The sequence below is a fragment of the Plecotus auritus genome (genome assembly GCF_963455305.1).
Source record: "Plecotus auritus genome assembly, chromosome: 7".
Classification (NCBI taxonomy): Eukaryota; Metazoa; Chordata; class Mammalia; order Chiroptera; family Vespertilionidae; genus Plecotus; species Plecotus auritus.
The window spans coordinates 159,346,383-159,372,776 of record NC_137774.1 but is presented as its reverse complement, the minus strand read 5'-3'; the positions used below and the strand labels follow the sequence as shown (position 1 = coordinate 159,372,776).

General features: G+C 36.4%; 1 protein-coding gene across 13 annotated transcripts in view; it reads right to left on the bottom strand.

Moving 5' to 3' along the window:
- Window positions 1–26,394, bottom strand: part of CDH18 (cadherin 18) — a 727,687-nt gene that overhangs the window by 217,206 nt on the left and 484,087 nt on the right. For all 13 annotated transcript variants that reach the window (XM_080682139.1, XM_080682135.1, XM_080682142.1 and 10 more), the window contains one exon: window positions 9,175–9,660. In XM_080682139.1, the coding sequence (XP_080538265.1) occupies window positions 9,175–9,402 (228 nt within the window). In that variant the 5' untranslated portion in view covers window positions 9,403–9,660. The remainder of the gene's footprint in view (window positions 1–9,174; window positions 9,661–26,394) is intronic.

Genomic DNA, 26,394 nt, shown 5'->3' with positions numbered 1-26,394 from the left:
GGTAGAAGCAATGAGGAACAAATATATTGATAAATGTGGGTAAATTTAAGAAAAAAATGTTTAAATGGTTTTAAGAATAATGAAAAATCAGAAAGGTACTTTTAAAAAAATGAGAAAGATACTAGACAAATAGGACATAAAAAAGAAATGATTAATGTTTAAATACCCTATGATAGTTGTATTGTTTAGGATAACTGTAATAGAATAAAGTTATCAACTTTAAACTTTATAAAGTACCTCTTACAAATAAATAGGGCATCCTCATCTTTTAGAAAGCAGTAAACTGAACCCAAAAAGTTTAACATACAACCAAACAGGAGTTAAATGCTGTTAAGTATATTAGGCATATATACTGAGTGACCAGATTATTATGATCTCTGAACGCATAATAATCTGGCCACTCAGTGTATATCCTATATAATAAAAGGCTAATATGCAAATTGTCTCCTCGACCAGGAGTTCGACCAGCAGGCAGGCCGGCCAACCGCCCATGTCCCCTCCCCCTGGCCAGGCTGGCCGGACCCCACCCATGCACAAATTCATGCACCGGTCCTCTAATATATATATGTGTGTGTGGCCAGATTATTATGCGTTCAGAGATCATAATAATCTGGCCACTCAGTGTAAATAAGTATACACTTAATACAATACTACTACTAAGAAGAAAAACAATAAGTACTAGCTTAAAAACAATTTGGAATAGTAGGCATGTAAAACTAGAAAACACATTAAGTGATAAAAGTTTGACCATTTTATGTTCTTATTATTCAGGAGGGAGGTAGAAATATGTAGTTTTGACCATTGAGGTAAAAAAATTTAGAGCAAGCACAAATATAAAAAACATACAATATAAAAATTCCAAACTGGTAGAGAGATATCCCAATAGACATCATTATGGTAGAATAAAAACAGAAAGAAAAAAAAAAGACAAACACATAGTGCACATAAAATAGAAAGTAAATTGTCAGTAATAAGCCAATGTATATTAGAATTCACAGTAAACAATGGAATGAAATTATACCTTAGAAAAATAAATTTTCATAATGTATAAAAAAGCTAAAAGTTAAAACTAATCTGTATGTGTATTATAAAAGAAGGAAGTAAAATATCCTTACAGTGATATAATAGCATAGACAAAGTATCTAAAACACTTTGACCAAGAAAAACACATTATGAGGATGTCAATTTCAGGTAAACAGTGACACTTATTGCCATTTTTGGCTGGATAATTATTTACTGGGCAGGAGGGAGGGGTGCTGTCTATATGTTAGCAGTATCCCTGGCCTCTAATAACTAAATGCCAATAACACTACATCCCTACTTGTCACATTAGAACTTTCAACAATTGCCCTTTTGACTTTATGGCCTTGTTTTTTAATTAAAATAATAAATTCTATTTATAGTTTTATTAATATGAAGACCAATATAATGTATACTGAATTATATTTACTTTCATATTTTATTCTTTTTTTTTCCTTGTTAATCCTCACCTGAGAATAGTTTTCCATTGATCTTTTAGAGAGAGTGGAAGAGAAAGGGAAAGACTGAGAGAAGCATCGATATGAGAGAAACACATTGATTGGTTGCCTCTTCTTGAACAGGCCCTGACCAGGGCCCAGGCCAGAGAGGAGCTTGCAGCCGAAGTAGGTGTCCTTGACCTGAATCGAACCCAGGACCCTTTGGTCCACAGGCCATGCTCTTATCAATTCAGCCAAACTGGCTAGGGCTCAAATTTTATTCCTATTTTAAAATGCATTAAACATTTTTCCTTTAAGTATCTTTGGCCTTAGTGATTACGCCAACTGTAACTAATAGATAATTTAGCTGAAGTGCAAAAAAAAAAAAAAAAAATGTATCCAGACATTAACAAATGCCCCCAGGAGTCAAAGTCACCTCGGTTTAGCAATATTCACACACACACACACACACACACACACACACACACACACACACACACGTGGGTACAATTATATTGGTATAGTAGTATAATGTGAATAAATACATATGATGTACCCATATTTATTGCTTTGCAGTGATGACCTTTTAAAAATTGTCAATGTAGCATTAAGAAAGGCTATATAATGAGTGGTAAAGCTGTTTAATCACTTAAACACTTTTTAAATTATTCAAATAAAATACCATTTATTCTCTAAAATACGACTAAACTGATGAAATCTGATTAAAAAGTAATTGTAAAGCATTACAAATTAAATGAAATATAAACCAAGTCAAGTTCCTCTTTAATGCTTTCAAGTTCCTATAGGATGGATCTAAATAGTTAAATTTCTATTACAACTATTGAGAAAGTTATATCCATATAAAACTGAGTACCATAATTAATTTCACATGCCATCATGTCATCATACTGTCATCTGTATAAAATTTAAATGTCATGTTTTGATACAGGAAGTTTTCCATTTTAAGGAAGTTATGATAAAATGTTCATAAAATTATCATCTTAACAATATTAAATGACAATTGGGACCATTTCTTGCTGTGCATTTAATTTAAATTCAGAGTTCACGGTGACATTAAAGCTACCATATTTTTTTACAAAAAGCTTAAACCTTGTCATTCATTTTTACATAATGTAGTCTCTCTTTTTAACCTCAAAACCATCTATCAATTTAAAACTATAGTACTCCATATTCAAAGAAATTTGAAGGTTCTCTTTTAAAGAAAGAAAAAAGTATAGAATAATGACAGTAACAGTGATGATGAAATGGGAATTTCATGCACTATATACTTGAAACTAATTTTCATTAAAGAATCAGATGTGTTATGATTTCTTCTTTGGCAGTGCCATAACTAATCCCTCTTTCCACGAAGAGGTCACTTAACTCTTTCAAGCATCGTTGGTTTTTATTACTTGAGGGATTTGGCAAGATGATTTCCTAGTTCCATTATACTGCCAGAATTCCTTGCTTACCCTCCATATGTTTGCTGTTTTTCAATAAAGCAAATTGTAAATAATTGCATAAAGTCAACACTCCTCTACATACAAATGTAAGATGTAGGTAGGGAGGTGAGGGAGACTGATGGAATTTTAGAACTAAGCTCTTAACAGATATAAGCAATATCTTCCACATATTATGGTTTATATCTAAAAAATTCTAAGTTATAAGCAGATACACCATAAATGCAGGAAAGTAAATATGAAGAATGTAATTAATTTGTTTATCCTGAAAAAATTTTAAGTTTTTATAAGCTTTTATTATCAACTATATGTTAATATCAATGCACCCCTAAACCTAGCATAATATTGTTAATATGGACAATATCTACTTAGAGATATCCTGAATAAACACATGATTTCCTTTGTTTCTTATATGAGAATGTTTTGCCAGTTAAAGAAGTCAATTAAATTGTTTTTAAAATGAAAATAATATGTATTTATGGAGCACAATGTTTAACTAATCACATTTACCACTTGAAGTATAGAAAGCTTATTACCAGTAGTTGTATGTTAATAGACATATTGCTAGTGTGTATCTTTGGTTAAATTTTACCAATTACATATGATTAAATATTCCTTATGTACACCAGTAAGGGTCACTACTCTTTGCAACTACAACCTGAACATCAAGAATATAATTTTTAGCAAATATTAGATACATGCAATACAGCCAATGGCTAGTGCTAAAAATAAAGATTCAAATGTATTCAAATAATACTTTCTGCTATCTAACATAGTAATTCCATTTTTATACCATTCTTTTTCAATTGGTAATATTTTTAATATATGTGATAAACTGTGGATATTAGGTTTTAAAAATGCATTTTTATCTACTGCCTATAACTCTGAACCAATATCCTAAAATTTCAAAAGTATCCAAATTAAATAAAAATACAGTTTTAGTCAAAATAATGCTATCCTATATAATAAAAGGGTAATATACAAATAGACCGAACAGCAGAACAACCAACCAACCAATCAAAGCATAATATGCTCATGATATGCTAAGGCTTCTTAACCGCTCTCTATGATGTGCACTGACCACCATGGGGCAGATGCTCCGACCAGTAGGTTAGCTTGCTGCTGGGGTTCAGCTGATCGGGACTGAGCAAGATGGGCCGGACACACCCCAGACACACCCTGATGGGCCTGGAGCCCTCCCACAGTCCCTCTCTGGCCCAATCGTGCACTGGTGGGGACCCTCAGCCTGGCCTGAGCCCTCTCGCAATCCGGGACCCCTTGGGGAATGTCAGAGAGCTGGCTTCAGCCCGATACCCTAGGCCCCTCCCCTTGGGAGGGCATCAGATGCAGGGCTCATGGCTGGCGAGCACTGCTGCAGCAGTGCAAGCCTCTCCCAATCGGGACTGATTGGGTGTGAGCCTGTGGCAGGCACAGTGGTGCCGGAATGAGTGGGAGTAGCAGATAGGAGCTATAGGCAGCGCTAGACTGAGGGCCGAATCCCTGCAGGCCGCCCAGAGGGACCCCACCAGTTCATGAATTCATGCACCGGGCCCCTATTATTAAAATAATAAACTCTTATAAAGTAAAAATCATAAATTAAAAAACAAATGGTAACTGTGAAAAATTATTGGTAACATATTACTGGCAAATAATTATTGTACTACTAGAGGCCAGGTACACAAAATTCATGCACTCAGGGGGGGTCCCTCAGCCCAGCCTGTACCCTCTTGCAGTCCAGGATCCCTCGGGGGATGTCCAACTGACGGCTTAGGCCTGTTCCCTAAGCCGTCATCGTACACCTTAGCACTGTCTCTTCCGCCACCGCCGCTGCGCTCTCCAGTCTTGAGCCTGGCTTCTGACTGAGTGGTGCTCCCCCTGTGGGAATGTACCAACCACCAGGGCGCAGCTCCTGCATTGAGTATCTGCCCCCTGGTGGTCAGTGTGTGTCATAGTGACCGGTTGTTCCACTATTTGGTCAACTTGCATATTAGCCTTTTATTATTATAGGATTATATACAACAGTACTAATTGGTAAGTTAAAGAGACTAACTAAAAGAATATAACATGAAGAGCCATGAAGTGCTAGTAAAAAAAGAAATATTCATAGCCCCAATAATATGAAAAGATGATCAATTTCACCCATAATAAGAGAAATGGAAATCAACATTACAGAGAGATGTAATTTTTCACTGATTGTATTTATAAAATTCCAACTTTTACAGTCCTATCTGTGGGTATCGCTTAGAAAAACAATCACTCTTATTAGTATACATCATGGAGAGATGTGCAAACACTACAACACCTATATAGAGGAATCAAGTAATTCCTACCAAAATTAAAGATTCATTGATCTTTGAATCAGAATCTCACTTCTAGAAATCTCTGTAGATATACCTACATGTATGCTAAATGATATGTGTACCAGGACATTTGCTATACTCTTGCATGTTAAGGTAACAAAACAACAAAAATAAAAACATTACACCAGAGTTAATGAACATTCATTAGAATGACTATGGGGAAGTAGTATGCCAGAAAAACTGATGAAGTAAAGACCTACAAAAAATTCTCTCTCCCATAAAAACAATGGTTAGTGAGAGATATTTTTATTTCAATAATTATCAGTAATTATCACAACCTAAACATGACTACAAATCGTTATAGTTTATATGGACTACTCCCCAGTGAATTACCACATTTGATCATTATAATGGGAACTGAGATTGATACTGTGTGAACAAAGATGAAATAGTCCCCAAACCTGCTTTGAAAGTATTCACAGTAGAGTAGGTAAGATAGACATTTTAACCGGAAGCTCACAAACATGTCCTGTAAATTGTCATTAGTCAATATTGTAGACTTTGGAGGCCTTAATCTTTCTTGCCACTCCTCGGTTCTACCACTGTAGCTTATAAACAGCCACATGAAAAACATAAATGCATGAGTGTAGCTGTATGGTAATAAAACATTATTTATGCAAACTGATATTAGATTTCATATTAATTTTGAGTGTCACAAAATATTATTTTAAAAACTGTTTTCACCAATCCAAAAATAAAACAAAACTTCTTTAGTAAGCAGGTAAAACCAAAACATGCAACTGGCTGAATTAGGCATGTAGGCTGTAGTTAAAATTACCTATAATCTAAACAATAAACCAAACTCTCTAATATACATGAATTAGTAATTGAAATGTCAAACAGTATTTCTCAGTTTTACATGTAAGGGAACAGAAATGCAGGAAAATAAATAGACTTGCCAGTTTTAATACAGATAATAAGCAGAGAAGCTATAACTCAAACCCAGCTCTCTGCTCCCTAATCATTATTATCTCATGAAGGCAATGAGTCTACTCAACAGTAGGTGTGATGTATGGCAGCCCTTTTAGGTTATGTGTGACATCTTAAATGAAATTATAGTCTTGTTTTAATGGGATTTACTCTACACTGTTCAACTTTTAAAAAACTAAAAAATAGACTACATGGTCTAGGCCAGTGGTCGGCAAACTCATTACTCAACAGAGCCAAATATCAACAGTACAACGATTGAAATTTCTTTTGAGAGCCAAATTTTTTAAACTTAAACTTCTTCTAACACCACTTCTTCAAAATAGACTCATCCAGGCCATGGTCTTTTGTGGAAGAGCCACACTCAAGGGGCCAAAGAGCCACATGTGGCTTGCGAGCCTCAGTTTGCCAACCACGGGTCTATGGTATTTTTAAATGATTTTCAAAAAGAGAGAACCTTGCCTGGCTGGTGTTGCTCAGTGATTGAGCATCAACCTCTGAACCAGGAGGTTACGGTTTGATTCCTGGTCAGGGCTTATGTCCAGGTTGTGGGCTCAGGCCCCAGTGCGGCACATGCAAGAGGCGGGCAATCAATGATTCTTTCTCATCATTGATTTTTCTATCTTTCTCTCTTCCTCTCCCTTCCTCTCTAAAATCAATAAAAAAATAAATTAAAAAAAAGAGATAACCCTTTTATTTCAAAACTATAATGATATTACCATATAATTAGTTCCAGAAGTGAAGGGTATACTCTCTAACAAATGTGCTATTATATCTTCAGTATACTAAATTATTCAATTATTTAAAAATATATTTAACAAGTCTATGAGCTCAAATTAATAAGATATAGTCACATGTTAGTTTTGGTATTGGATTTCTCATGACCATTACATTCTGGAATAAAATTATGGATCATCAAATATACATACATATAAAATATATATAATTTGTATATATATATGATCCATGCGTGTGTGTGTGTGTGTGTGTGTGTGTATATATACATATATATGTATATGTATATTAGTTATACTATTTACCATTGGAAATGGCCTTATGATCATGGCCTTAGCCACATATAAATGTCTGAGTAGTGAATAACATATATTGACCAATGTCAACAAAATAAATTCCCTTATTATAAATCTAATCATTGACTAAAAAAATTATCATAAAAATATGAGGAGTTAATATGTATCAAAATGCTTAGGTTTGAGTTTTTATCAATAGTTCAGTAAGTGTTATCTATAATAATAAAAGGGTAATATGCTAATTAGACCAGACTTCTTCAGGACATCATTCCGGACGTTTTTCGTGACGAAGACTGGGCCGGAGAGAAGCCAGCCGGGTCCCAGGTGCCTGCGGGCAACCCGAGGGAAGCCATCCCGGGTCCCAGTGCCTGTGGGTGGCCCAAAGGAACCCAGCAAGGGTCCCGGGTGCCTACGGGAGGCTGGAGGAGGGAAGCAGCCCGGGTCCCGGGTGCCGGAGAGAAGCCGGTGCCAGAGGGAAGCCGGTGCCAGCAGCCAGGGGAAAGAAGGCCTACTCTTGCATGAATTTTCATGCATTGGGTCTCTAGTTTGCTTCATAATGTGAAATATAATTACACATAAAAAATTAAAATGAAGAAATTAAGAATACTCCTGATGGAAATTTTTTTTCTCTGTTCTTCTTTTCCTCTCCTTTTTAAGGATTATAGTAAAGGGACTATGAAGTTCATAACAAAAATATTTTTCTAATAATTCAATATGCTATGCTTTTATTTTATGCATGTGCTCCCATTTACTTCATGGGATACTTTGTAGGAAAAACAATATATGGGATGAAAATAAGTTTTTTTGGTCTCGTTTTAATATGCATATGAGGATGATGGAATTGTTTGAGATCTTTTTATGTGTGTTCCATATTCTGACTCCACAGCTCCTGCCTTATATGGAAAATACAGCTGCAACCCAGCCCCTGTTGGATGAGGGGTGGAACAGATGGCTTGTGATCTTGTACGGCCTACACATTAAGGCAGCACCATGGCTTGGATTAAGTACTTCTTTTTTTTGGTACTGACAATGCTAAAGTGAAAATAAATAGTCAAGCAGGGAGATGGAGCCTGCAGTCATGGAGATTCTAACGCTGTGCCGGCTGTTTCTCTCATAGGTACAGAGCTAACCTAAGTGTGGCTGCTTCCTAGATCGATGAGTAATTCATCAGAAGACCTCCCCACTTCCCACTCGATTCTTCTCCCTAGAGCCCAGATGACACATGCTTAAACTGGCCCATTTACTGAGCACACAATTTCCTATAGGGTTTGGTAAGCCATTAAGTTGTTTTGTTTGGTATTGAGAGAAAGAAAAGTTGGCCTGAATTTATTGGTCATTTTATCAACTTCATTATTTGGAAATTTAACAAAACCTGTACATCTAGTGTATATTTAATCTATTAAAATATATCAAAAATTTTATGGAATATAATTTGAGGGGTTAGAAAAATATCCATGTGCTTATAAAGGCTGACAAATTCAAATACAATCTCTTTAATAGAACTATATTTCCTAATATAGTAATGATATAGTATCTTCTTTTTAGCCTCACAAGTATTTGCAATAAATTTTTAAAAATGTAAATATTAACGTACCAATAAATGACATTGTGAATATACCTGCATGGTAATAAAGACAATTATTTAATTGTGCATTCAATTGTTTTCACTTTATATACTAGTATGAGAACAGAAAGAGTAATATGTTGGTAAAGAACATTCAGTTTAGAATTTATGGACCAATGTTTAGAGAGATGTGACTTGATTGGTAAAGTTCATTTTTTGCAATCTTTATTTTAAACTGTTTAGTTTAACCATTAGTCTTCTATAACATAATTCACTTACCACTCCATATCTCTTCAAATTCAACTCCCACTCAACCCTAATATCAGCTCAAAATTTCCCCAAAGAGGAAAAACAAACCAAACAACAAAAACTTACCTTTCCAACATATTGTGGATCGGGTCCCATATGTTCTTCTAAAACAAAGAACTGATTCCAAACCCATCCCCTTTTGGGACGATGGTGGACTTCGGTCTCTCCTTCGATGTGCTTGGTCTGATTTCTGGTCACCTTGATGGAGCTGTGGTGAGCAGTTCCATAACACCTCTGCACAAAACAGAGACACACGAGGACTGGACAGATGCAAGATGTGCTCGCAATTTTCATTGTAAGGTAACTTTCCAGTTCACAGTTTTCTTTCTTTTCCTTGTCAGCTGCAAATGCTTAATGAGCATTCAAGAGAAAAGCCAAAGCATCCTTTGGAAGGACAGTCCAAAGTAAAGTGTTTAGCGTGTCCATGATTTAACCGTCCACCAGGGAAAGGTCAGATTGCATTTACATCCTGAAAACACTTCAGAGATTCAAAGCTGCGGTGGTCTGATTCTTAGTCTTCACAGTAGGTGAACACAGGCAACCATTTTCCACCTAAGGGAAAGAGAGAAAATGATATACAGAACAAAACTTGGTAGGTTTAAGTATTTGCTCTGAATGCAAAATATACTATTATGCAGTGTGATGCTGATATGAAAGAACGTGTGGAAATTATTATATAGACATTCATAAGCCTGTACACTGCACATATTTTTACATGGACCTCCCTACCTGTACTGCTAATCTTCATATACATTTAGACTAAATGTATATTGAGGATATTTATATGTTTCTTGAAACAACAAAAATGCAACCCTAGGGAGTGTTTAAATGTTCAAAAACTGATGATGAGTGTGTGCACATGCCTGAGTGTGGTATGATTGATTACTTACAATACATGATCTATTAGGGACTCCATGCTAAGTGCAAATGTTTTGTTTGTTTTTGTATTTATTCAGTTTTGTTGGATGTGATAAAAATGTACTGGACATTAATTGCCTCCTACATGTGACCCACTGAACTTCAACAAAGTACTCCATAGAGTTGAAAAATTGGCACAGACCATCACAACAATCCAGCAGGCACTTAAGCTGTTTAGTAAGGAAAAGAAAAGAAAACAAAAAAGAAGAAATGAAACTGAAAGTTACCCCATTCTCAGAGAGCAGATGGGCACAATGGATTGTGAGTAAGAATACCAACTGGCTCAGTCATAGTTTGCATGGATTTTGAGAGGCCTGCAGATACTACTGTATGGTGCAGTCTTAACATATAGGCGAGACAGATATTAAAGCATGGGAATGACACTACACATAATTCCATCAGCCTTGCAAGGAAAGTTGTAAGGAGAAAAGAGGGTGGCAAAACAGACTTGGACTTAGGTTTTAATACAATTGGACAATAAAGTAAAACTTGAGAAAGATTTCTGGAAGATTAAATTATTTGGTAGAGAAAATGTTGACTGATATCCTTAGCTTATTGAAAAATAAAACTGTGTAGCAAGTTCTACTGCCTTTGTGTGTGTGTGTGTGTGTATTTCAGTATGTATTGAGAAAAATTATACTAATTGAAGTTATAGCTACTACATCTTGCAAAAATATAAGATGAATCACTTTCTCAGTCTATTAAATTCACCCCTGTAAATCAGCACAAACTGAAATGTGGATATAAATGAATCACAAAGTGTTTGACATGACAATATAAATCATTTCAAAAATTGAGCATAAATAATCAGTCATTATATAACTCTTTTATACAATTGGTAAAAATGTTTATATTAAGTAGGAAATGAATAAAAAACATTGCATGAGCCTGGCCAGCGTGGCTCAGTGGTTGAGCATCAACCTATGAACCAGGAGGTCACAGTTCGATTGCTGGTCAGGACACATGCTCAAGTTGTGGGTTCGATCCCCTGTGGGGGGGCGTACAGGAGGCAGCCGATGGATGATTCTCCCTCATCGTTGATGTTTCTATCTCTCTCTCTCCTCCTTCCTTCTTCTCTGAAATTAATAAAAAACTATACCTTTTTTTTTTTTTTTAAATCACATGAGGCCCACAGCAAGGTGCTTTCTGACCAGTATATTTGTCCACAAATTAGGGTTAACAGTAATGTTGACTTCACAGTTGTGCAAGTATTGTATTGGACAAGAATTGGGAATTCATTTTAGTCATCTGGCAAATAAAATTAAATTTTGTGATACTTTTGAAAGTAAAGAACTTTTTTTTTCACTCAGTGAGAAAAATAAGGGGATATATGTAATACTTTTAACAATAAAGATTTTAAAAATGCAAAATAAAAAGACTTAAAAAAAGAAATGTAATTCTAGTTCCAACATAGTAAGAGCATAGAAAAGTCAGAGAATATAGGTTTTCTTCTCTTTTTTTGACAATTTACTTACTATATGTACTTATGTGAATCATATAATTTCTTCGAGTCTCAATTTTCTCATTTACTAAAATTTGTGGTGTAATTTTAATGTTCTTTCCAGTTTATCTAATAAATTGGATAATTTTATATTAAAGTTTTTTTTCTTCTTTTAAATAACAAATTTCAGAATAAGAAACTTTAGCCTTTCTTCTTCAAAGTAAAGTTGATGAATATACAAAAGATATTATCTTAATACTTTCACACCACTTGGTGTGATTGTTAAATGAAATTAACATCTTTTCTTTTTATGCTAAGTTGTTTTACAAAGCATAATTCGTGAGTAAAAGGTAAAAAAAGTGGCTCTTGTAATGCATTACTGTTATATTGAATGAGGGTTTTTTTTAAATAATGATCTTATGTTCCATTCTAAAAATATTTAATGCATTTTGATCTATATATACATTACATGATTGTGAATATCTATTGCAACAGTTATAAAGAGTGGTAAATAAGGATCTGTGAAATGAAAGAACAAATATAAACATCACTATGGTACTTTTGATACTAATTTTATTTACTATATTATGAGAGGACAGACCCCACATATGAAAATGTTCTGCTCTACTTCTGGAAATCAACCCTTGCATAGGTGAGAAAGAATTAACATAAAAATAATAAAACCAATAAATAAGAATACCACAATAGATGACAGAGCCCTAACTTTCACCTCGGAACACCTAGGAACCAGACATGTTCTTCTTCTAACTTTTTTTTTCAATATATTTTTATTGATTTCAAAGAGGAGGAGAGAGGGAGAGATAGAAACGTCAAGGATGAGAGAGAATCACTGATCGGCTGCTTCCTGCACGCCCCACACTGGGGATTGAGCCCACAACCCGGGCATGTGCCCTGACCGAGAATCCAACTGTGACATTCAGAGGTCAACACTCAATCACTGAGCCAAGCCAATTGGGCTCATCTTCTAACTTTTTAATCAGAAATTGCATTTGTGACATACAAGTTATTCACACACTCCAACAACATGGAACAAATGATGGATGTGTGTAGTGAAAATTGAGAAATGTTTCATAGCAGTGTAAGGGTCTCAACAGCCAGATGTAGTGGTGGTCAGTCTGGCAGCTGTGATAGACAAAGTCAGTGACAGCTGCACAAAGTCAGAGTCATTCTAGCTACACAGTTTCAGTGGTAAGTACTTAATATTGTTTCTTACTGCCTCACTTCTATTGGTATTTACTCTTTGATAAACCTAATTCTTAAGGCTCCTCATCAATTTTGATGGCTATCCAATATGCTTCCAATAAATGTATTTGCTGCTGTCCATGGCCAAATTGACTTTTACTGTTTGAAAACAAGAACCTTCTCTATAAAAAGCATTATTTTCATAAAACAAAAAAAAGTATTTCCAAATAATGTATTACTTGTAATAGTGTGGAATGCAGGCCTCTCTCCTCTGCTCAGTACTTAATCTAAGTGATGCAACTTTGCTGCAAGAGACTAGTCCTCTTGCTTCTGTGACTATTTCCTCTTTGGTAGTAGAATTAGTAATGCTGTACTTAGTCAAGAACATGACCTCAAATGTTCATTTTATAGAAAACTATCCCATTTATATGAGCATTTTATTCTCTGAGCTTTGTAGTTCTCATTTATGAAGAAAGATTTGTATTTGAATTATCTTTAAGCATGTTCAGTTATCTAATTCTTTGACTTTCTGATTTAATAACCATGCTTCATTTACAAATGACTTTTCTTACTTACAGTTACTCACATCACCCAAGGTTAAATATCAGCCATTTATAACTCTTCAATACAGTCATTCTGTCAGAGAGCACTGAAGAAACACTGTTCTCAACAAAAGGATTCTCACATTTACCCCAAAAGTAACTGCTTATAACTTGGGTCTTTTGACTAACTTTTCTTACCAATATGTTCTTGGATTATAAACTTAAGATTCCAACAAGGTGTAGAGAATGTCTTAGGTTTTCTCTCTCTTGTTTTATAAGAAACTTTCTTTGCTTCTTTTCTTGTTTTGAAAATGTCTTTGTTAAAAATACTTTTGTCAATTTTATTTCAGGAACCTGCTATTCTATTCTTCATATGTGTGGGATGATATATTATTTTACATATTCAACAAGCCTAGAGTTATAATAGCCACAAATTTCCCAACTATGGCATTATACATTATTGGTGGGAATTTATCTGACTTTGCATAGAGGAAGCTTAGTTTAAATAGAAGATGTCAAAGGAAGATAGAGTATGATGGAAAGTCCATGTATTTTGGAAGTGCTTTCACTGTGAGACGTATAGGATATCCTGTATGTAGAAGCACATGTCAATGGGAACATGTTGCTTAATGCACATCTGTCAGACTTGCAAATCCATCAGTGAGAAGGCTGTTCCTCATGAGAAGATGACTCATCTTGAAAATAATGAAACTTAACTTTCCCATGATGAATTATTAAAATTCATCACACTGTCAGGCAGATTTAAGTATAAGGAAACTTAAATTAGGTATGAATTCTGATGTCCTTATATAAGATGAAAGTTATAAATCCTTAACAGAAGCCAATGTTTTATTTTAAGAAATAATTATTTATTATCTGTATGTATATATGTATGTATGTATGTATATATGTATTTACTTACTTATGTTCAGGATGTATGTTCTAAAACTTTCAAGTTACTTTTTGGGTTAGTGATTACATGCCCAACACCCACTGCTTGCACGATGCATTCTCAGATATTTGTCTGACTCTGAATCTATGGTTTCCATCATTTTCAGATCCAATGATCAACAATATCCGTATCATTCTCCTGTTCTAAGTCTAGCTCTTGCTTAATTTCCATTGATATTGACATTTGAATTTTTGTTTTACCTTCTTGTCCTTTACTCTTTATATTTAGCATTTTCTCCACAACTTTGGACTTTCCCCCTCTCAATTGATAATTTATATGTTTAATAATTAATCATACACTTCTCCATCAGTGTCAATTGAATTAAATAGCTCTTGCTTAGTCAAAATCCAATATTCATAAACCTCATGGAATTGTAGAAGACTCCACCTAAATTTGTTGCAATTTTATTCCCAAATTGCCTCTCAAATCAATATTTTCACTTGCAATCTGACCATTTCAAAATATTCTCACAGCATCAAGATTTGGACATAATAAATTGCATTTGCTTGAAATATACATATATATGTACATACTAGGGGCCAAGTGCATGAAATTCATGCATAGAGGGGTGTCCCTCAGCCCGGCCTGCACCCACTCCAATCCGGGATCCCTCTCACAATCTGGGACCACTGGCTCCTAACCACTTGCCTACCTGCCTGGCTGATCACTCCTAACCACTTCTGCCTGCCAGCTTGATGCCCCTAATGGCTCCCCTGCTGTCCTGATTGCCCCCTAACTGCTCCCCTGCCAGCAAGATCACCCCCTAACTGAACCTCAGGCCACTGGGCAGGCGCCATCCCCAGCTTGCTTGAGCTTGCAGCCACTATCCACACCTTCCCTGAGCCTCGGGCCAGCCCTGGATGGCTGGGCAGCCACAATCTGCGGCTTGCCTGAGCTCCCAGCGCTGCCATCCCCGGCTTCCCTGAGCCTCGGGCTGGCCGTGGGCAGCGGCAGCCACCATCAGCCGCTTGCCTGAGCCTCAGGCAGCCACTGTGGCTTTGTCCGGAAGGACATCCAGAAGGTCATCCGGAAGGTCTCCGGTCTAATTAGCATATTATCCTTTATTAGTATAGATGTATTAAAATGTGACTCTCTCTAAAATATAATGAAATATTTAAATAATAACCAGTATATTAGGAAGCATTAACTTTTACATATTGTGTTTTTCTGTTGCAAATATTCATTTAAACTTCATGGAGATGGAGATGAAAACATTAAATTTGTAATTACAGGTATTATGCCCTGAATGGCTCATTCAATTCTGATTTTCTTTTCTTTTTTATTTTTTTAATATATTTTTATTGATTTCAGAGATTAAGGGAGAGGGAGAGACAGATAGAAACATCAATGATGAGAGAATCATTGACTGGTTGCCTCCTGCACAACCCCTACTGGGGATAGAGCCTGCAACCCAGGCATGTCCCCTGACTTGAAATCAAACTGTGACCTCCTGGTTCATTGGTCAATGCTCAACCACCGAGCTATGCTGGCCAGGCTCAATTCCAATTTTCTTAAGAGCCTTACTGTCCAAACTCTATTTAGTAAAACTTATCCTCTGAGACCTATACTAAAGGGTATTTCTCCATGAAGACGTCTATGTTTTAGAGACAATTCTCTCTGGGTCTTCTGAGAAAGAGGTATTCAGAGGTTCTTTTCATGCTATCTTCTCAAGGATATATGGGTGCAAACAGCCTTGGAAGAAAGCTAGAACCGTTCTTCCAGGCAGAGAGCAGATTTGTTTTTTGACAGGGCATGATCTTCTTCTAGGACAAAGGTTGGAGAAATGTGCTAGCAGACCCCATACAAAACTGGGAATTTATAATTCAGGATTCCTCAACTGTGTGTGTGGCCTATACCTGGACTTCTCCGAGTTGGCCAAGGGGATATGAGGAGCAAGGAAATCTTAAGGTACCTTCTGCACAAGACAAGTAAGATAGTCTTGTTTCTGATGCAGTCTCATATTCTCTGCCAGCACCTATTAATCTTACTAGCATAACTTACTAGCTTGAGAGTAAGGCAAAATCTCAAATCCTTCATTAAAATTCTGGCTATCATACTTCAATGTAACTGCTCTTTCTCAGTATTGCAGACCAGCATTCTAAGTATTTATATAGGAACCATTTAATGTGTTCTTTGTGTCGTATTTTGTAGGGCTCTCATGCCATGTCTATGTAATTTTCATCTCCAGTACTGGCTGGTGAAGTCCCTTTCATATTGTCACCACTAAATAAACATTTGTTGAATGTAGTTTAAATAAATGGGAAATAGACAAATTAATTCAGGGTTTGTACAACACGAGTGGTGTTAAAATGCCAAGTTTCAATTGAAAGTAATTAATTGTAAGAACATGTTACAGAAAAACTTTTTGAAAGCACTCTTTGATTTGGTTAATATTATGCTTTGGTTTTCACTTGAAAGCCTGTCACAATCAAAGAAACAAATGTACTGGAAAACAAACAGTTACATTTTATCAACAAAAACCTGCTTTTTCTCTCAGGTTCTTTTAACATAGAAAAATTAGATATTAAGAAAGCCATTAAATATTGAGCCAAATGTTCATTAATAAACTTTGCAATGGCACATATTCTGTAGCATTATGAGTCACATCTTATTCATTACATGGTGCAAAATCTGTGCATGAAATATTTCTACTATGTTGACTAAAAAATATGAAAGTAGCCCTGGCGGGTATAGGTCTATTGTTGGGCTTAGTCCCGTAACACCGAAAGTTTGCTGGTTTTATTCCTGGTTAGGGAACATGCCCTGGTTGCTGGCTCAATCCCCAGTGGGAGGCATGCAGCCGATCAATGATTCTATCTCATCATTAATGTCTATCTCTCTCTCCCTCTCCCTTCCTCTCTGAAATCAATCCTATCTAATAAAAGGGTAATATGCAAATTGACCATCACTCCAACACACAAGATGGCTGCCCCCATGTGGTCAAAGATGGCTGCCCCCATGAGGACACAAGATGGCCACCACAAGATGGCCAGCAGGGGAGGGCAATTGGGAGGGACCAAGCCTGCAAGGGAGGGCAGTTGGGGGCGATCAAGCCTGCAGGGGAGGGCAGTTAGGGGTGACCAGGCCAGCAGAGGAGGGAAGTTGGGGGTAACTGGGCCTGCCAGGAAGGGCAGTTAGGGGTGACCAGGACTGCAGGGGAGGGCAGTTAGGGGCAAACAGGCTGGCAGGGGAGCAGTTAGGCATCAATCAGGCTGGCAGGAGAGTGGTTAGTGGGTGATCAGGCTGGCAGGCAGAAGCGGTTAGGGGCAATCAGGCAGGCAGGCGAGCAGTTGGGAGCCAGCAGTTCTGGATTGTGAGAGGGATGTCCGACTGCCCTCAAAGGGTCCCAGATTGGAGAAGGTGCAGGCTGGGCTGAGGAACACACACCCCTGTGCACTAATTTCTTGCACCGGGCCTCTAGTATACTATATTAAAGAAATAAAATTTTAAATGATTATTTAGTTTGATATTATAAATAAAAAATACTAAAGGAATCCTACTGGAGCAAAGATTCCTAGTGTCCTCACTCTCTGGTTTCTGTCACTGAATACCCTATGCATCTTGCCAAACTAAAGTTCTTATACTCCACTTCCCCAGTACAAAGACTATATTTCCTAGCCTCACTTATAGTTGAATATTGCTCAATTACTAAGTTCTAGCCCATGGCATACAAGCAGAAGTACTGTCTGTTAACTTTCCAGGAAATTTCCTCAGAAGACTGTTGACATGCATTTTATGTTCTCTTCCCCTCCCTCTATTTTGTCACACAAATCCTGGATGTGTAGCTAGAATGAGTATTAGCCTGGAGAGAGAGGAACCAAGCAACTCGATCCTAGAGGACCTTATGAGCAGCTGTCATATGAGCTCTGGGCTGCCTTCCTGTGAGTTAAGAGAAAAAAAAAAAAAAGCATGTCAGTCTTTTTAAAGCCACAGTCAGCCTGGTTGGCATGGCTCAGTGGTTGAGCATAGACCTATGAGCCAGGAGGTCATGGTTCCATTCCCGGTCAGGGCATATGCCTGGGTTGTGGGCTTGATCCTCAGTGGACATGCAGGAGGCAGCCGATCAATGATTCTCTCTCATCATTGATATTTCCATCTCTCTCTCCCTCTCTTTTCCTCTCTCAAATCAATATATATATTTAATAAAGCCACAGTCATTTTGTATTTCCCAGAGCTAAAAACTTAATGCTACTTTAACAACCATTGAACTGAGGCAGTATATTCTCCATGGTTTTGGGTTTGGGGTAGGGTTTGGGGAATAAAGTACAGGGGAAGGAAAGAAAGGAAAGGAAAAACATGGGAAGACAATGGATGGCACTCCATTATAAATTCCAGAGAATTTATTTTTGGTGATAGTCTGCTCTGCAATTTTCATCACAGATATTAAAATATGCAGATCTTACTTTCCTGTCTTCTTCCTCTGAAGTCAGAAGTCATACGTTATGCTATATCTGTGTCATTGGCAGCATAGATATTATGTAATGCAAATAGCAGGAGTGACACTTGTCCAAAGGTCTCCTTCAATGCTTTTCCCTAGCTGCATATAACACCCTTCCTGCTTAAAATTCTTCTATGTTGACATCACTTCCAGAATATACTAAAAAAAAAACTTCCATAAGAAATTCATAGCTTTTCAATATTTGTTACCTTTCCACATCTCTCATCCAGGAAATCCCATGACCTGCTCACATTTTAATATGCTCACAGTCTCTTGGCTATACTGTGCTCTTGCTAACCTTGATGCCTCTGTATAGGCTTTTTCTTCTGAATTAAAAGTCCACTTCTCTGTTTTAATTATTTTTAAAAAAGCCAATCAAGACCTTAGAGCCCAGCCACTCTGTTCCCAAAGTCCCCAGTTCTTTAATTCTCATGAAGGAATTCAGAATATGCCACTTCAGAACAGGCCACTTTGGCATATATATAATTTTAAGTTAAAGGCACTTGTAAAATGCCAGATACAAAAAGGAACTCTGACCTTCCTAAAATTAGGAAATAAAACTCCCATATAGAAGATATTCTCCTTATACAAGAAGGAAAGAAACATTCTTTCACCAAGAATGATTAAGGCCAACAGAAATCTGTATAAGTAAACATTGCTAAATAAACTCTTATCCTTCTAGTCACTTCTTAACTAATAAACTAACTAGCCCTTATGCCCTCTCACTTTTTGTTTTTGTTTTTTTAATCCTCACCTGAGAATTTTTTTCCCATTAATTTTTATAGCGAGTGGAAGAGAGAAGGAAAGATAGAGAGAAATATCGATGTGAGATAAACACATCGGTTGGTTGCCTCCTGCACACTCCCAGATGAAGGCCTGGGCCAGGGAGAAGCCTGCAAACAAGATACATGCCCTTGACTGGAATTGAACCTAGGACCTCTATCCACAGAGCCAAACTGACTAGAGATGCTCTGTCACTTTTCTACAATTTACTCCTCTCTTTGTCTAATACATAATGTCCAACTTAACCTGCTTCTCTAGGTCTTCATTTTCTAATGAGGGCCCCATGTCATGTATAAATTACATTAACTATGGTAATATGCTTTTGTCTTGTTGATATTTCTAATGAAAGGAACCCCAGGAAAGAACCTAAAAGGTAAAAGGATTTTTTTCCTCCCTGAAAGTCATATTTATCACATGACATACATTTCTTTGTATGTCTCCCAAACTAGAAGGTAACCACTTACCAGAATTAAACTTTGATCTCTGTTATCTTAATGATAATACAATCTTGTACACATAGTCAAGACTCATTTAAATGAACAAATAAAACCAATTTGTGCTTGCATCAGTTCTGAGCATCCCATGTATTAGTCATGTGACCTTAGCCAAATTTCTCATATATAGAATAGGACTAATAACCTCATGGCATCTCTATGAGAATTAGTAAGTGTTATGGAGACCATCAAGGGAATCTGGATGATTCTGTCAAAATTGCTGGGAAAATAAATATATGTCTCTTAAAAGTAAGAACAACATTCTCTTCACATGAAATATGGTGTTATATGCATCATGTCAATGTATTAGAATTATTTCCCATGATCTGAATATAAGAATATATTTTAATTATAATATGGATTTTATATACCCTGAAAAGAAATTAAAGCTAAACATTAAGAAACAGTATTTGCATAATGTCTTGATAATGAATGTGTAATACTTGTGTGTCTTTTCTTAGAGCTCTGGTTTTCTATTCCTGTAATGTATAATATATGCATAATTTAAAAATGTCACCCATATGTTTTGAAAAGGTTTTTGAAAACATACATTTTAGAAAGTAAAAACATAAATGCCCCAAATTGATGCATAACCAAAAAGATACTTCATGGTAGGAATAATAAGCCTACAATGAAACTGAAAATTGTAAGCTTTTCTGTAGTATATTTCCTTTAACCACTTCTATAGCAAACTGGTTTATCTTCTCATATGAAAAATAGGAATATAATTCTTCCCTCCTGGGGTATTTTAATTTATATAGAAACTTGTTGGCTTAACTAAAATATAACTATTTGTATAATAGTATGTGTAAAAAAATTTAGCATGCTATTTATATGCCACAGATTCATGTAAAGTATGGAGTCATACATACTTTGAATTTTAAATGGTGTTTAAATAGTTTTCCAGACAATATAAGTCTATGGAAACCTTAACATTGTTTAACTCTGAATATTGCACTTCTGAAATCTAATTAATGAGAAAATTTGATAAAGTACCCCAAATAGAAAAGGCATAAATGATATATATATATATATATACTAGAGGCCCAGTGCATGACATTGTGCGTGGGTAGGGTCCCTAGGCCTAGCTGTGATCAGGGCCATCTTCCGCCCATTTGCCAGTCCCCAGTCCCACCCCGCCACTGCCCCCCACCCGGGTTCCCCATTCGCCATCTGGCGATCTATTGGAACCTGCAGGCCAGGGGGAAGGCCCAAGAGTCTGCCTTCTGCTCTCTCACCAGTCCCCAGTCCCACCCCGCCGCCACCCACCCCAGTTCCCTGTGGTTCCACCTTGGTCATCCAGCAATTGGAGCCTGCGGGCTGGGAGGAGGAACCGAGAGGCGGTCAATGCACCTCATAGTGACTGGTCGATCTGTTGTTCTGGTCGTTACGTCGTTATGGTCGCTGGCCTTTTATTATATAGGATAATGTTATAAAATGATCTGATGTTTGATAGAATTTTGTATTTTTACTAGAGGCCCGGTGCACAGGATTCGTGCACTGGTGGGGGTGCATGGCCTGCAGGGATCGACCCACAGTGGGAGCACTGCTCATCCCGGTCAGCCAAGTGGCTGTAGACCCACCCTCTGAGCGGCTGCTCCTGCTGTGGGAGCACCGCTCAGCCCCATTGACCAAGCGGCTGCAGCAGGAATAGCCACTCTTCCTTGTCAACCAAGCGGCGCTCCCACTGTGGGAGCGCATTGACCACCAGGGGGCAGATCCTGTGCTGAGCGTCTGCCCCCTGGTGGTCAGTGTGTGTCAGAGCGACTGGTCAACTGGTCGTTCTGGTCCTTCTGCCATTCGGAGGCTGGGCTTTTATTAAATAGGATTTAGGTTCAAATTCACCTTCAATCATTACAATCCACTCTTACATAATCTTGTAAGCCTATTATATCTACAGCAACACTTTCACCCTAACACTATCCCATTATATGCTATCACATGATGAAGACAGTCAAACAGATATGTACACTGGTGTCACCACATGAGAATTAGTGTTATACTGAAGGAAATAAAGACATCAAGTTAGAAGAGACTAAACTAGAGAAGTGTGTAGGTCATGGGGCTGAGTACTAGACATTCATTAGCATTACAAGCAGAGGATTTGCAAGAGCATGAATGGACCTGCACAGTATTCTGCTAAGTGAAATAAGCCAGAAGACAAATACCATATGATTTTACTTGTATATGGAAACTAATGAACAAAATAAACAAATAAAATAGAAACAGATTCATGATACAGAGTACAGACTGACAGCTGTCAGATGGGAGAGGGGTTGGGGGACTCAGTGTAAAAGGTGAAGGGATTACCTAAAAAATAAACAAACAAAAAGAACTCATAGACACAGACAACAATATGGTGATTACCAGAGGGAAAAGGAGTTGGGAGCAGATAGAAGGTAAAGGGGGGATAAATGATGATGTTAAGATACTTGACTTTGGGTGGCAAACGCATAATACAATATACAGATGATGTGTTATAGAATTGTGCAATTGAAACCTATATAATTTCATTAACCAATGATACCCCAATAAATTCAATAAAATTTTTAAAAAAGCAATAAAATAAATATGCAGTGTCGTGGTGTGGATGAGGGTAGGTGGGGTACCATAGAAGCCTAGAGAACCAAGTGTTTTAGGGGAGAAATAATGATACCACTAATTAGTGTCTTTACACAAGACCCAGATACCATCACCTATATTTTACATTGTATTTAATTTATACTAGTATGTATTTATAGAGGTAACAGAAATTAGCCTTTTAAACATATATACTAAATGCCATATAATGGGCTATATGCTTAAAGCCATTATCTTATTTCAATTTTTTTATGATAATTTTCTACTTGGAGTTACTAAGATTCACAGCATTGAAATAGTTTGCTTGAGAGATGAGATTTATATCCAGTTCTCTTTGTGTTCAATCTCTTTCTCTAAACTTGGATTTAAATAGATATAGGTTTGAATCATTATGCTTCTGTCTCCTTGCCATGGATCCTTGAGATTAAGCTATTTGAGCCCAGCCAGGTGTGGCTCAGTGCTTGAAAGTTGACCCAGGAACCAAGAGGTCACTGGTTTGATTCCTGATCAGGGGATATGCCCAGGTTGTAGGCTCGGTCCCTGGTAAGGGGTGTGCCGATCTATGATTCTCTCTCATCATTGATGTTTCTATATCTCTCTCCTTCTCCCTTCCTCTCTAAAATCAATAAAAAAAATATTTTTAAAAATAACAACAACAACAAAAAAAAGCTATTTGACATCTCAAAGTTTCAGTTTCCTGGATGGTAGTAGTACTTACCCCATAAATTGTAGTTAGTATTATATGAAAAAAAAAAAAATCAGAACTCTTTTTTATTCTTACATATGCCCTTAAAATGAGATAAGTAATTTTATTTTGTTATATAGATATCACATTTTAGCAATTGGCTCATTTATTTTTATTGTTACCTTTTTTTATCTACAAAATTTAAAAATAAAAATAAGGCATGCTTTTTCTTTATTATATCCAGTGTACTTTCCTAAAATTCACAAGTGAGATTATACATTATGATAATCAACTATACAAATTCTTAGAATAAATGTGATTTTTCTCCCACATTACCATTATCTATATTTCTACCACCTTAGAAAACTGAAAGTCATACATATTTAAATGTCTTCAAATAGCTTCAATCAGATAAAGAGCTTAAGGTTTAAATGAGTCTGATTCTCCTGTCCTTATAAACTAGGATAAACTCTAGGAACCACCTCAACATAGGTGGGTTATTTAAATAGGAGAGTTTTTCCTTTTAAATGTTGGTTTATGGTAAATAATAAGGATATAGAGAAATTGTAGAGGAACTTCATCAACTATTTTGCTATCAGTCTATCAGACCTATATAAAAAATTTAACACTAATATTTTTCAAATATTACTAAATTTTGACATATTAATTGAATGAGACATATGAAATACCTAACTTTAATATATATATATTGATTTCATAGAGGAAAGGAGAGGGAGAGAGAGATAGAAACATCAATAATGAGAGAGAATCATTGATTGGCTGCCTCCTGCACGCCCCTTATTGGGGATCGGACCCACAACCCAGGCATGTGCAATGACCAGGAGTGGAACAGTGACTTCCAGGTTCATAGGTCGATGCTCAATCACCGTGCCAGCCTAGGCTCCATATCTAACTTTTAAAGGAGCTAAAAAATAAAGGGATTTACTTTTATTGTCAGAAAACTCATTGAGTTTTTATTTGTAATTTGATGTTCATATTTCCAGTTATTGCATTATCTTGTTTATGCTATTTTATAGCTCTTAGCAATTAGAAAATAAAGTAGGTAATGTGTTCACATAATGAAATTATTTTAAAAAACTGAATATAAGGAGAGTCCTCCTAATTGTAATCAAGTCCCTGTGGACAGTCCAGTTAACTCTTGTTGGCTACTAAAGTATAACTTTGTTAAATCATGGTGAAAATAAAACAACAAAACTGTGTAATGACCTACAGTATATTACTAGATAATGTGAATATATTTACCAGGAAATTTGTCACATTTATTAATATAATCACTACCTTGTGGTGCTACAAAAATAAAGAATTCCCAGCTGGTATATCTTTATTGGGAATATTTAGTAGGTGTTTATAACCCCTTTCCTTTCTAAATTATTAAATGTATATTCCCTAGGTCTAGATTTTGATCCTGAAAATATTATTATGATTTTATTATTTGTTCTTATTATAAAAGTGTTACCTGTTCATGATTAGAAAATAAAGATATAAAAACAATAGAACTGGGTATAAAGAAGAAAGTTAGGAAACAAAACAAAACAAAGATCCTCCTTTTCTTCCCTGGATTCTAAGTTCTTCTCCCCATAGATAAAAATGAATATCCATATATATCCCAGAATATTAAAAATAACAATTGACAATTAAACCAAACAAATAGAGATGAAGGAAGAAAATGAAGAAGTCTGTGTTGATATTTTATTATACTAACCAGCATTTTATGTTGACTACAGACTAACATTATTTTTAACTAACATATATCACACAATTTTAAAACTTTACAGAAATTTAAATGCTCAATATCTTCCCCATGAACATTGTATCCACAGAAAACATTTACTCTTTCAAATCAGTAGACAATAAGCCTCTTTTGTCTCAAAAGATTAATTTAAAACCTGCACATTTAAACCCAAGAGAAAACCAGGGGTTTTCTTTATTAGCTGATAGAATACTCTTGTTACTTTTTTTTTTTTTTTTTTTGTAAAGCAATTAATTTGTGCATGGTGTCTGGCTTAGCATTTTTTACATGGTTTTAGAACTAAGCTCATTTTAAATGTGGTTAAATAGAAAAAAGGATTGTTTACACTATTTCACCTATATTGTGTTAACTTTGTAAATTATCAGATTAGAAGAGTCTTGACTGTATAGCTTGTCCTTTGTGAAGAGACTCTCTGGACTGGCCCGGTGGTGGAGTTGAAAAGCAGAACTCTGTAGTCAGGCTGATCTGAGTGTGAATTTTAGCTCTGCCACTCATCATTAGTAAACTGTGTTAACTAGGCAAGCTAAATATCTGCTACACTCTGAGTTCATATGCCTGAAATGAGACTAATAACAACTGTTCAGTATGAATGATAAAATCATTACCTAAGATAATATCTTCAACTGCCTGGCCTGTATAAATCCCTCAACTGTAATTAGAAGTGCGTTCATTTGAGTAAGGCAACCAAACAATTGTAAAACATCTGCCTGCTGGACTAGACCACGTGAATTTCCTTGTGAGTACATGCATCCAATTAGGAGGCTCAGGAGATCCTGAAGTTCTTTTGATTCACATCTGCTATAATAGCTATATTGAAACTCATATATCCTCCCTTCCCCATTACCTATCTTAGAATTCAACCTTTTTGTATTTCTTGATTCATGCAAATGAAGAGAAAGGGAGAAAGTGAGAAAGAACAGCTCTCTGGTGTCTCTTTTTATAAAGACAGCAATCCTATCTGATCACTATCCTTAAGGCCTTATTTAACCTTATTACTTCCTTAGAGGCCCCATCTCCCAATACACCCACCCTGGAAGTTGGGGTTTCAACCTTAATATTCTGTCCCTGACAACATTTAATCTCTAGAATCTAAATTATATGTGCTCAGCCGGTGTGGCTCAGTGTTTGAGCATTGACCTATGAACCAGGAGGTCATGGTTCAATTCCCAGTCAGGGCACTTGCCCAGGTTCCAGGCCCAATCCCCAGTAGGGGGCGTGCAGGAGACAGCTGATCAATCATTCTCTCTTATCATTTATGCTTCTATCTCTTTCTCCCTCTCCCTTTAAAAAAATAATGTGAGATTTTTCAAAAACTTTCAGAATGAACCAAAGTGATTTCCATATGCTACATGAAGGGCATGGAGACAAGGGACCATTGAAGGAGATCTCAGAAGCAAGTGGAGTCATTAGTAGTGAATTTCAGCAAAAAGTAAACTTTCTGAGGGTGAGGGTGCAACGGGACATTGGATGGGAAAAAGG